The sequence below is a fragment of the Danio aesculapii genome, chromosome 15 (genome assembly GCF_903798145.1).
Source record: "Danio aesculapii chromosome 15, fDanAes4.1, whole genome shotgun sequence".
NCBI lineage: Eukaryota > Metazoa > Chordata > Actinopteri > Cypriniformes > Danionidae > Danio > Danio aesculapii.
This window is the reverse complement of record NC_079449.1, coordinates 29,262,547-29,277,482: the sequence shown is the minus strand read 5'-3', so window position 1 is coordinate 29,277,482 and position 14,936 is coordinate 29,262,547. Positions and strand designations below refer to the sequence as shown.

The 14,936-nt window shown below is 32.4% G+C and overlaps 1 protein-coding gene across 4 annotated transcripts in view; it reads right to left on the bottom strand.

Annotated features, from left to right (window-relative positions):
• Nucleotides 1–14,936, bottom strand: part of igsf9ba (immunoglobulin superfamily, member 9Ba) — a 119,727-nt gene that overhangs the window by 64,983 nt on the left and 39,808 nt on the right. For all 4 annotated transcript variants that reach the window (XM_056473524.1, XM_056473527.1, XM_056473526.1 and 1 more), the window contains exon 3: nucleotides 4,836–4,982. In XM_056473524.1, the coding sequence (XP_056329499.1) occupies nucleotides 4,836–4,982 (147 nt within the window). The remainder of the gene's footprint in view (nucleotides 1–4,835; nucleotides 4,983–14,936) is intronic.

Genomic DNA, 14,936 nt, shown 5'->3' with positions numbered 1-14,936 from the left:
TCAAGAAACTACTAATTAGCTGCTCAATAATAGTTAGTAAGGTAGTAGATGTGTTTAGATATTAGGTAGGTTTAAGGATGTAAAATAAGATTATACTTTATAAGTGCTAATAAACAGTTTGTATCTTATTAATAGGCAAGTAATAAGCCAGTAGTAACTGGTGTGAATTTTTGCTTAAACTAAAGTGTTACCGGTAACTTTTATTCAGGAGTGGATTTGATTGGACCAAAATGTGTGCAGTGCAGGCTGAGTCATCAATGGATGGATGGATGGATGTTGGTTGGAGGTTGGACAGACAGACAGACAGACAGACAGACAGACAGACAGACAGACAGACAGACAGACAGACAGACAGACAGACAGACAGACAGACAGACAGACAGACAGACAGACAGATAGATAGATAGATAGATAGATAGATAGATAGATAGATAGATAGATAGATAGATAGATAGATAGATAGATAGATAGATAGATAGATAGATAGATTAACTGATTAATTGATTGATAAATCAAATCATGACCCAATTTAAGACCGAGCATATTATGGCACTACCCTTTTCTGATGGAAACCATGGAAGCAGACCTAGACCAAGACCACGAGAGAGTACACTGCTCATTTCTGGAGCTGGAACATAAAGGCTGTTTTTGTTGGGTCTACCACACATATTACTCACAGCAGCAGCAGCCAGTCATGAGTGGTAGGAGACGGTCACATCCTCCTCCATTCCTCACAGCTCTGATTTACGGCTGATATTAGAAATGAATATGAAATCAAGCCGCGATTAGTCCTACTCCACCCCCAAAAGCAGACATCCATTAAATACAAATGGGGGAGGGGAAGACAGCACAGCGGAAGAGGTAGAGAGACAGAGAGAGAGAGAGACAGAGAGAGAGAGGAAGAAAGAGAGAGAGGAGACAGAGAGAAACAAGGAAAATATGCATGTCAGGTCTGTCCTGCAGTGTATGCAGAGTCTCAGGAGAAGCTGAGTTCAACCATTCACATACAGTAGGAAGATATATGCAATATCATATTCATTCCTTATAGAGCCAAGAACATGTGAATGCAGACTGAATGCAGTACTGGACATAAACCCCACACTCTCAGTGTAAATGAATGAGACTTAAACATAACAACAACAAAAAACTCTTGGTCACAGTCTATTTTAAGGTAAAATTATTGCTATTAACACACCATTAACTATGACTTTTAGTGCAATATACTCCTAATTTAATGCTTATTAATAGTTATTAAGCTTGTAGATGGGTTTAGGTGTTGTGTAGGATTACGGCTGTAGAATAAGATCATGCAGAATGTGTATTATATAAGTATAAATTAACAGATTAATATTTTAATGTGTAAGTTTTTTGAAATCCAAATATGGTTTGCACTAGGGCTGTGCAATTAATCGAAATCGAATCGCAGTTTGAAACGTTGCGATATGAAATATATATCTATTATTGCATTTCCTCCACCCAGAGCAAATGCATGACTGTCGTCTGTGTGTGACAAGTCTTACAAGCCAATTGAGTGAGTACACTTTCATTCTGGCCAATCAGAATTGCGCGACCGAACTATGCGAAACATTCACAATAAAAACAAACAAACAGAAAAGAGCAGACAAGTGGGATGATAGCGCCTGCTGCTTCAGAAGCATTAATAGACAAATTAGTATCAAAGAAAAACAGCACATCAGTAATTTGGGAATATTTTGGTTTCACAGACACCAACAAAAACAGGTCATTTGTAAAAGATGTCGCAGAATTGTTGCCAGCACAAGGAAATACAACAACCAGCACCTAAATTGACTACAAAATTAAAACGCAAATCAAATCGAAATCGCAGTATCTGTTAAAAAATTGCAATTGGATATTTTCCCCAAATGGCACAGCCCTAGTTTCCACCATGAGTTTATAGTAGTTCATAGCATATTTATATTTGTCCGGGTGTTCATTGTTTTTATACATTTAACATATTTGTATAGTTATGCTATAACATCTTTCTGTGGGAGTTTAGGCTGGATTCTGATACCCTTTTTTTCTGCAATGGAAGGATGTGAATACTTCCATGGTGTCTACTATCATTTTGCAGTCTATGTGCGATACTGATGGATGAAAGAGCTGAAGGCACGACAGACGAATCAATGGCAGCCAATCATGTCATAGTATATTTTGAAGCACAAAATTAAATCACATTTCCATATCGATCAAATTGCAGTTTGCAAGTGGAAGGTTGCAGGCCGGGACCTGCGGTTTCATTGTCAGTGATAGAGAGCCCACAGGAGATGAAGTTGAATTTGGACACAAAAGTGAATGTACTATAGTTTAAGTGAAATAAAACCATGCATAAACCTTTGAGGGAATGTTGAACATAACAGTACTGCTTCGCTGAACAATGGCAATAAAACATCCTGAACACCATTCAGTAGCATGTATGGCTCATTTCCACTGTTGTATTGCTCAGTACAGTACAGAACGGTATGCATTTATTTCCATATCCACTATCAAAACTACAAAAATAGTTATCCAAACCATACCACTTTTGGGGTCCCTTTATGTATAGAAAAGCAGTGCGTTGCCAAAAGTGTGGAGCTAGACTCACACGCAATCAAAACATGACACAGTAATAAAGCAATGAAGGTGAGCAGCAATGAACCACACTCAAACAAAGCTTGCCGTCTTCTTGTGACAAACAGCCACACGCCAAGAAGCAAGAATATAATCTGCTGTATGTCCTCCATTGTTGTTTATAGCTAAAATTGTGTGGAAAGCTTGAGGAACATCGCTTCTTCTATGAGTCTATTACGCCTGTTTTGATCTCATTGCATTGGTTGCCAGTCAAATTTTGAATTGATTTGCAAATTTTGCTGTTTATAAGTCACTTCATAATCTGGCACCACAATATCTATCTGATATGTTACAACCATACACTGGTTTATTGCAAGATTCTGGTTTATTGCAAGTTTCCAGGGCGTGTCTCAAAAATAGGGGTGAATGTTGCTTCTCTGTTGTTGGCCACAAGTTGTGGAATAGTCTTCCAGTGCACATCAGAACTCATTGAAATGTTTTAGGTTGTTTATCTTGATGTGTAACAATTCTTTTGTTTCTGTGAATCTTCTCCAGTCTCCAGTGTGTGTTGTAATGTTTCTATTTTTCGTTGTTTACAAATTAGTTGACTTTTCTTCGTTTTTTTATACTCTGTGCAGCACTTTGGTCTTCTGCAGTTGTTTTAAATGTGCTGTACACAGTGGTGTAAAGTAACAAATTACAAATGCTTAAACTACTGTAATTAAGTAGCTTTTCTCAGAAATTGTAATTTACTAAGTAGTTTTTAAAATGTAAAAATACTTTTACTTTCCCTTGAGTATTTTTTAGTGCTGTATCGGTACTTTTACTCCACTATTTTCCTTCAAACTGCAGTCACAACTTAATTTTTTCTTGTCTATGGGGATTAGAAAAATCAGTCCTGTGATTCCTGTCCAATCAAATAGCACATAGAAGGTAAATCGCTTCCTAATGAACTACCTCAAGACATGGGCACTTTATAAATGCAACAAACGATTTGGAAGCATTAAAAGTGTTCAAGAAGATGTTCAAAATCTTTACATTCATTGACCCAGAGACTGTTTAAATGCATGTCACTAATGAGGTGATGACGAATGTTTACTGTATGATGACTGAACTGGATTCATGACGTCAGATAGACGTTCTACCCCAACATTGTGGGGACGTTGCATTTTGTTTGGAAATTAAAAATGGGTTGACATCAGAACCCAACGTAAGGCCAAACTCAATGTCCAACGTCCAACCTAAAATCAACCAAATATCAACATCTAATCATGTTACAGCTTGACGTTGTATGGATGTTACTAATTTGACGTCTATCAGACGCTGGATTTTGGTTGCCATACCTGTTGAATAAATGTCAGTATTTGACATCAATATGACGTTGGTTTAAGATGTTGGCTCAACGTTGGATTTTGGTCACTTTCCAACACAACCTGAAATCAACCAAATATCAGTGTCGTTTGACGTCGTTATTGGACATAAAAAAAGTTGTCCTTAGACGCTGGCTAGACATTAAATTTCGGTCACCTGACATCACAACCTAAATCTAACCTAATATTTACGTCTTATGATGTTGTGTGCCTGCAGGGTAATCACTAAATGTACTACAGAATGTTACGTTTACACACATTAACAAATTACATGTAAATTAATCAGCTTTTTACAGCGTAATACTCACTACTCACTACTCTTGAGTACTTTTGAAAGGTCTACTTTTTACTCATACTTTAAGTAACATTTACAACAGATACTTTTATTCTACTTGCACTATATTTTAGGCAAGTAAAGGTATTTTAACCTATGATCTTTCAGTACTCTTTCCACCACTGAGTATACAAATGAACATTGTATTGTATTGTTTCTCTCTCTACTTGTGTGCACTTGTCGATCATCCATTTGAAATAATAAACCTGAACAATCAAAAAATGCATTATGTGAACAGCCGTATTTATTTCTTTTTCGAGTGACATTAATGTTGAATTTTCAGGACCAGTACTACTGTACTGTACTGCTCAGTGGAAATAAGGCATTAATCACGCTCCTTACGTGAAAGAAAAACTTATATAAATGTAAATGCTTTAAGGTCAGCAGCTAAAATCAATGTCTACACATTTTTTATTGCTAATTTTCATACATAATGTTTCACTGCATATTTTGGTCAACTCTGATGGTTATTTTTTAATGCCACTAGGGGGTTTGCACTGATGTAAGGTGTTAGTACTTATGTTACAGACATTATGTAAAATAATAAACTTTACATGGCTCACCATTGACTGTAAGGTGAACCCAGCTGCCGTTGTGGAAGGTGTCGTACTGTTGCTCCAGCATGAGGACCCTGCACTCGTACCAGCCCTGGTCTTCAGAGCGCACCTGCTCGATCTGCAGAGATGCTTTGCCATGCAGGCTGGCTCTCCCTGAAAGCACACAGCAGCAGAACAGAGCAGAGTGAGACTGCTGCAATGGATTCACTGCAGTCAATGATAGGCATGCATGCACACACACAATCTTCACATTTTCATACACGTGCTGATTATGGCTTGAGAAATATATAATATACCTCACTACATTTATTATGCTAATTCATGTTTAGAAAATAAAATATGTAAGTTTAGATGAATGTAGGCGGTTTGTTTCACTGTGGCCACCTTTGAAATAGGGACTAAGCTGAAGGAAAATGAATGAATGAAGATGGATGTAGGATTAGCTTAGGGATAATAAATGTAATCAATACTTTTATTTAAAAAGCATGTACATGATTAGAGAATAAAATATGTAAGTTTAGATAGATGTAGGGTTAGGTTAGGGTTAGGGTTAAGAAATGTAATCCATACTGCTTTTAAAAAAGCATGTATATATTTAGATATGTTTAGATGTTTAGAATAAAATATGTACGTTTAGATCAGAGATGCCCAAACTATTTTAGATGTATTGACATTGTAATAACATTGTTATAACATTGTAATTACATCTGAAATGTAATATTTAACTACAAACTTTTATCTTGTGCGCAATTATTGTCGTTACAATGTAATTACATTGTAGTTACATTCAAGATAATATTTGTAAATGTAAATGTTTCCTTGTATATTGCATGTACAATATATTTTTTATATAGTTGTATACATAAATATACATGATACACATGAAATTACAAACTTAATTACCATGTCATTATTTTTGTTTTGGACGTAATTACTATGTGATAACATTGTAATTACATTGTTATAGCATTGTAATTACATTGTTATAATAGTGCAAGTACTACGTTGTTATAAAATTGTAATTACATTGTTATAAGATTGTAATGTGTAATTACAAACATTTATCTTGGATGTAATTACTATGTCATTACACGTAATTGCTACATCATTACATTGCTATTATATTGTAATTTCATCCTAGAAAATATTTATAAACATATGTTTGTATATTTCAAGTACTGTATTTGTGTATTTGTATGTAAATATACACAGTACATATGTCATTAAAACTTTAATTTAGGATGTAGGAAGTAATAAAATTTTAATTACAAGGTTATAACAGTGTAATAACATTGTCATTACTACATTGTTATACCATGGTAATAACATTGCAATTACTATGTTTAATCATGCAATTAATTATGTTTTTAAACATTAATCTTGGATGTAATTACTAAGTTGTTGCATTGTAATTACTATGTTATTACATTGCGGTTAAATGTAGTTACATACAAGATAATATTTATAAATGCAAATGTTTCTTTGTATATGGCATGTACATTATTTGGTTAACTGTAGTTGTATACGTAAATATACAAAGAACACATGTAATTACAAACTTAACTATTATGTCATTACATTGTAATTACATTGCTATTGCATTGTAAGTACATCCAAGATTATATGTATGAACTTAAATCTTTTAATATTTCGTGTACAGCATTTGTGTATTTATTTGTCAATATATGCAGTAGACACGTAATTACAAACTTGTATTTTGGTAAAAAAAATAATTACAATGTTATAACAGTGTAATAACATTGTAATTACTACACTGTTATATCGTTGTTATTACACAGTTATAACATTGTAATATGTCCTTACAAACATTTATCTTGGATGTAATTAGTACGCCATTACATTGTAATTACTATGCAATTGATTTATAAATGTAAATATTTTTTGTATATTGCATATACAGTATTTGTTTATTTATAATTGTATATGTAAATATACACAGCACACATGTAATCACAAACTTTTATCTTGTGCGCAATTACTGTGTAGTTACATTGTAGTTACTATGTTATTACATTGCTATTACATTTTAATTACATCCAAGATAATATTTAAAACATGTTTCTTTGCATATTTCAAGTACTGTATTTATGTATTTATATGTAAACATACACATTAAATATGTAATTAAAAACTTTTATTTTGGATGTAATGACATTGTAATTACATCTGAGATGTAAATACATTGTTATAACAATAACATCAGAGATGTAATATGTAACTACGAACTTGTCTTGTGTGCAATTACTTTCTCATTGCATTGTGATTACATTGTAGTTACATCCAAGATAATATTTATAAATGTAAATGTTTCTTTGTATATTGCATGCACAATATTTGGTTATCTACAGTTGTATTCGTAAATATATGCAGTACCCATGTAATTACAAACTTAACTATTATGTCATTACATTGTAATTACATTGCTATTGCATTGTAAATAAATCCAAGACAATTTGTATGAACTTTAATCTTTGTGTATCTCATGTACAGTATTTGTGTATTTATAATTGTATACATAAATATACACAGAACACATGTAATTACAAACTTTTATCTTATGTGCAATTACTGTGCTGTTGCATTGTAATTACTATGTTATTACATTGCTATTACATTGTAATTACATCCAAGATAATATTTATAAATATGAATGATTCTTTGTATTTTTCATGTACAATATTTGGTTATCTATAGTTGTACACGTAAATATATACAGTACATATGTAATTACAAACTTAACTATTATGTCATTACATTGTAATTACATTGCTATTGCATTGTAAGTACATCTAAAATAATATGTATGAACTTAAATGTTTCTTTGTATATCTCATGTACAGCATTTGTGTATTTATTAGTAAATTGACGCAGTAGCAGTAGATGTTTTTACAAACATTTTGATGTAATTACTATGTAGTAACATTATAATTACAATGTTATAACAGCGTAATAACATTGTCAATACGTCATTGTAATAACATTGTAATAGCATTGTAATTACTACATTGTTATAACATTGTAATATGTAATTTCAAACAATTCTTGTATCTAATAACTAAATCGTTACATTGTAATGTAATGTGTATTTATATAGTGCGCTTATTGTGTATGGCCATACACCCAAAGCACTTCACAATCATGAGGAGGATCTCTCCACACCACCACCAGTGTACAGCATCTACTTGGATAATGCGACGGCAGCCACAGGACAACAGCGCCAGTGCGCTCATCACACACCAGCTATTGGTGGAGGGAAGAGACAGTGATAGAGCCAATTCGGTGGGTGGGGATGGTAGGGAGGCCATGATGGGTAATGGCCAATTGAGGGACTTTGGCCAGGACACCGGGGTTACACCCCTGCTCTTTACGAGAAATGCCATGGGATTTTTAATGACCACAGAGAGTCAGGACCACGGTTTAACGTCTCTTCCGAAAGACGGCGCTCACTGACAGTATAGTGTCCTCTTTACTTTTACTGGGGCATTAGGACTCACACAGACCACAGGTTGAGCACCCCCTGCTGGCATCGCTAACACCACTTCCAACAGCAACCTATTTTTTCCCATGTGGTCTCCCATCCAGGTACTGACCAGGCTCAGCCCTGCTTAAGCCTAGTTCACACTACAGGATTTTAAACATCGGCAGATCGCTGTGCTGTTCACACCACATGACTTGATTTTGTGTCTTTTCATCTCGGTAGTGTTCACACTATGCGACACTACGTAAATGATCCACAAGAGGGGGTTACACAACACAAGATCTGACAACAACTAGTTCCCCAACAGCTCAGTCAAGCTACCAAACCACAGCCAATGAAATGATGAGGGAGGAGTCGTCAGAAAAATCTGAACACTATTGGCTGCTTGTGTGCTGATGACATCACTGACAGCGTTTCAAGCTTTTAAGGATTCATTTAAAAACATCGTCAATCAGCTGATGCATCAGTGGATCAATCGCTTATCTGCAATGTTCAAGTGGACTGATACACAGAGAGTTTTTAATTTTTGTAATTTAATAACTCTTTGAAAAAAAAAAAAACATATCTATAACACCCTAACGTTTCCTGAATATCTGTGTATTTCTTTCTAACATTATTATTTTTTAAATTACAAAACAGTAAAGAACTGAGCATTTATACCTTTAATTACCAAATTGGTCAAAATGACTGCATGACTTTAAATATGCTTGCATTTTTTTTTTTTTTTTTTTGCCTAGCAACTTCCTGCTAACATAAACATAACTTTCTGATAGCAAAAACATAAATTTACTTCAGATATATCTTTCAAAACAGCATATTCTGTGCAAGGAAATAGCTCCTGTTTGAAAATGAAAATGAAAGCAAGGCCCACAGCTTTGCGTCTTCTAGTCTCTTAACTGCATATTTATAGGCTGTATTACCAAAAAAAGATCATATTTTTAGGGTAATGGTGTCATCAAATATGATGACAGACATTCAGAACTTAATTTTAATATCTCAATAGAAGCTTTGAATGTAAATATGATGAGACAACATGACGTTTTTTATGAGAATGGTCAGAATGAGCAGTATGGTAATTCTAATAGTTACAGAGTTCTAGTTCCCCTGTTAATATAACTCTCTTGTCCGTGTTAACGCAGAATGAAGCGAGTGCATCGATGCCCATTCTGGCCAATCACAGACGTTTCTGTTGATCTCCTGAGCACACGGACATTCAGCTCAAGCTGATATGCTCTCTCATTGGCTGCAGCTCGTCATTACATCTGACCGCACGTGGGGTCGAGTCGGCCGACTGCTCTGGAATATTCAGCATGCTAGATATTGGATTTCCGTCTGCGAGGTGTCAGCGATGCTTCAGCGAGCCTCTTTGACACGTTGTTCAGTAGTTCACACATAAAGACTGGCAAGCGCCGAGCACCCGCAGATTTCTTCCCGATCACAGCCTGATCTGTCGGTGAGCTCGTTAACTTCCAAATCAGGCTTAAAATCCTGTAATGTGAACTAGCCTTTAGCTTCAGTGAGTAATTGGTCATGGGCTGCAGGGTGATATGGCTGTGGCACATTGTTAATTAATCACATTGTAATTACTATGACAATACATGTAATTACACTGTAGTTACATCCAAGGTAATATTTATAAATGTAAATATTTATTTGTATATTGCATGTACAATATTTGTTTATCTTGTTAAACTTTTATTTTGTGTCCATATCCTGTGCTGTTACACTTTAATTACTATGTTATTATATTGTAAATACATCCAAGATAATATTTATAAACATGTACTGTATTTGTGTATTAATATGTACATATACGCAATAGATATGTAATTACAAACTTTTATTTTTGATGTAATTACTATGTAATAACATTGTAGTTACAATGTTATAACAATGTAATACCATTGTCATTACTACGTCGATAAAACATTATACTTACATTATTATTAAATTGTAATAACATTGTAATTACTACATTGTTCTAACATTGTAATAACATTGTTATAACATTGTAATATGTAATTACATACACTTATCTTGGATGTAATTACTATGTTGTTACATTGTTATTACATTCAAGATAATATTTATAAACATGTTTTGTATATTTTAAGTACTGTGTTTGTATGAAAATATACACAGTGCATAAGAAATTAAAAACTTTTTAGGATGTATTGACATTTTAATTATGTTGTTATAACATTTTGATTACATTTTACATGTAATTATAATGTTATAACATTGTAATTATGTCTGTGATGTAATATGTAATTACAAACTTGTCTCGTGCTCAATTACTGTGTCGTTACATTGTAATTACTATGTCAATATATTGTGATTACATTGTATCTAAATTCAAGATAATACTTATAAATGTAAATGTTTCTTTGTTTACTGCATGTACAATATTTGGTTATCTATAATTGTATACATAAATATACACAGTACACATGTAATTACAAAATTATTTACTATGTAATTACATTGCTATTGCATTGTAAGTACATCCAAGATAATATGTATGAACATAAATGTTTCTTTGTATATTTCATGTACAGTAGTTGTGTATTTATATGTAAATATACGCAGTAGTAATTCCAAACTTTTATTTTGGATGTACTTACTATGTAATAACATTGTCATTACTACATTGATATAACTTTGTTATAACATTGTACTTACATTGTAATAACTGTGTGATTACTACATTGTAATTACATTGTTATAACATTGTTATAACATTGTTATAAAGTTGTAATTACATTGTTATAACATTGTAATATGTAATTACAAACATTTATCTTGGATGTAATTACTATGTCGTTACATTGCAGTTACATGCATTACATGCATTACAATGCAGCTACATCCAAAATAATATTTATAAATGTAAAAAATTCTTTGTATATTGCATGTAAAGTATTTGTTTATTTATAGTTGTATATGTAAATATACACAGTACACATGTAATTACAAACTTTTATCTTGTGCGCAATTACTGTGTCAATACATTGCAATTACTATGTTATTACTATGTTATAACATTGTAATTACAACTGACATGTTATTATATTGTTATAACATTGCAATTACATCTGTGATGTAATATGTAATTACAAACTTGTCTCATGCACATTTACTGTGTCGTTACATTGTAATTACTATGTCAATATATTATGATTACATTGTAGTTAAATTCAAGATAATATTTATAAATGTAAATGTTTCTTTGTTTATTGCATATCCAATATTCGGTTATCTATATTTGTTTAAATAAATATACACAGTACACATGTAATTACAAAATTAATTACTATGTAATTACATTGCTATTGCATTGTAAGTAAATCTAAGATAATATGTATGAACTTAAATGTTTCTTTGTATATTTCATGTACAGTATTTGTGTATTCATATGTAAATATACGCAGTAGATATGTAATTGCAAACTTTTATTTTGGATGCACTTACTATGTAACAACATTGTCATTACTACATTGATATAACATTCTTATAACATTGTACTTACATTGTAATAACTGTGTTATTACTACATTGTAATTACATTGTTATAACACTGTTATAACGCTATAATTAAATTGTTATAACATTGTAATATGTTATTACAAACATTTACCTTGGATGTAGTTACTATGTTGTTACATTGTATTTACTATGGCATTACATGTCATTACAATGCAGCTACATCCAAGATAATATTATAAATGAAAAAAATTCTTTGTATATTGCATGTTAAGTATTTGTTTATTTATAGTTGTATATGTAAATATACACAGTACACATGTAATTACAAACTTTTATCTCGTGCGCAAAAACTGTGTCAATACATTGTCATTACTATGTTATTACTATGTTATAACATTGTAATTACAACTGACATGTAATTATATTGTTATGACATTGCAATTACATCTGTGATGTAATATGTAATTACAAACTTGTCTCATGCACATTTACTGTGTCGTTACATAGTAAATACCATGTCAATATATTATGATTACATTGTAGTTAAATTCAAGATAATATTTATAAATGTAAATGTTTCTTTGTTTATTGCATATCCAATATTTGGTTATTTATATTTGTATACATAAATATACACAGTACACATGTAATTACAAACTTTTATCTCGTGCGCAATTACTGCGTCAATACACTGTAATTACTATGTTATTACTATGTTATAACATTGTAAATACAACTGACATGTAATTATATTGTTATAACATTGCAATTACATCGGTTATGTAATATGTAATAACAAACTTGTCTCGTGCACAATTACTGTGTCGGTACATTGTAATTGCTGTCATCACATTGTAGTTACATCCAAGATTGTACTTATAAATGTAAATGTTTCTTTGTATATTGCATGTGCAATATTTGGTTATTTATAGCTGTATACATTAATAAATGCAGTAGATATGTAATTACAAACTTTTATTTTTGGATGTAACTACTATGTAATAACATTGTAATTACACAGTTGTAAATTTGTAATTACATTGTTGTAACATTGTAATATGTAATTGCAAACAATTATCTTGAATGTAATTACTAAGTCGTTACATTGTAATTACTATGAAAATACATGTAATTAAATTGTAGTTACATCCAAGATAATATTTATAAATGTAAATATTTCTTTGTATAATGCATGTACAGTATTTGTGTATTAATAGTTGTACACAGTACACATGTAATTACAAACTTTTTATCTTGGGTGCAGTTACTGTGTCATTACATTGTAAATATTATGGTATTACATTACTATTACATAGTAATTACATCCAAGATAATATTTAAAAACATATATTTCTTTATATATTTCGAGTACTGTGTTGGTGTATTTACATGTTAATATACACAGTACAAATGCAATTAAAAACTTTTATTTTGGATGCAATTACGAACTTGTCTTGTCCGCAATTACTGTGTCATTACATTGTAATTACATTGTAGTTACATCCAAGATAATATTTATAAATGTAAATGTTTCTTTGTTTATTTCATGTACAATATTTGTGTATTTGTACGTAAATATACGTAGTACATATGTAATTACAAACTTTTATTTTAAATGTAATTGCTATGTAATAACATTGTAATTACATTGTTATAACATTGTAATTACATTGTAATGACACTGTTATAACATTGTAATTACAAACTTTTATTTTAAATGTAATTACTATGTAACAACTTTGTAATTACATTGTTATAACATTGTAATTACATCTATGATAGTATTGTAAATGTGTTTTTGTATATTTCATGTACAGCACAGTATTATGGAAAATAAATGTTATATGTGAAATGTATGTACTGAATGTCATATATGTAATTTGCATACATTGCCATATAGCGGATTTCTATATGGGTACACAGATAGACAAGCAGCAAGCCAGCCTGTAAAGCAACTTCTAACACTACAAAAAGCAAAGCAGTCTTCCACTGATTTCAACCCTCCAACACAATCGAGTGAAAAGTGTACTGTACTTAAAATAATAAAAAAGTACAAAGTATCACAGCTCACATCAGAGTGCTACACGTTCTGTACTAAGAGGCTTAGCAAACCTGACAACACAAATAGTTACAGAAAGAGAGAGAAGTTTGTGCAGTCAAGCATCTCTATGACTGAACTAAGCCTTTCCAGAATCGTCCAATACCATGATACCATCTCTCATTTGCCTGTTTGAGGACTTTAGCTGGGAGTGAAGGTTTTTAAAGTCTCAGACTCACGTATCTACGCTCCGGCCAGCCTTCATACTTCATACCACTGTGTACTGAGCAGTAGATATCATAGCACTGGGATCACAGCTGCACCTGAGAGAGGAAACGGCAGCTTTCCAGAGCAGAAAATCAATATGGCATGGGGCAGAGGAGGCTGCGGTCTTGCAGTAAAAAAATAAGGCCTTCAAAAATCACCGCTATTTTTGTGCGGGGTGATAAAGTACTGATGGGATCGGGCAGCGTCGGCATCAAAGTTAGACTGCATCTTCACACTGAAAAGCGCAAAAAGCCTCGCGGTGTGATTGGGCCTTAACGCTGAAAGATGTCGAATCGTCACGACCACTGAAGCAATTGTTGATGAGAAACGTGTGTGACAAAAACAGCAGAGTTTATTAATGCCATATTTATGAGTTTACCTTTTTTTTTTTGTTAATCAATAACAAGACTTTTTGTTCTACTATGAGCTTTGTTAACCTAACTTTAACTACTCTCACCGCCCTGGAAAAAAAAATTGACACCTTGTTACCCTACAGGCTTTTAAAAAGCAAAAAATCTAGCACATGACAGCTGTTGTCTATGGCACTGCTACCAGCAAAGAAATCTTTAGCCTTTAAAGGCACAGTATTTATTTTTTGCCACAAGACAGCGCATATTCATATCAAACAAAAGTGTAGTTTGATTATGACGCGACTGAGTGTGAAATCATGGGAGTTGTTGTGTTCATTACATCCTACAGGATTCCTGCAGTAATCATGTTTATGAATGAGCTAAAGCAGGGGTGTCCAAACTCACTGTGCTTTAACTGTCCTTCAACACACCTGCCTAGAAGTTTCTAGCATACCTAAACATAGGGC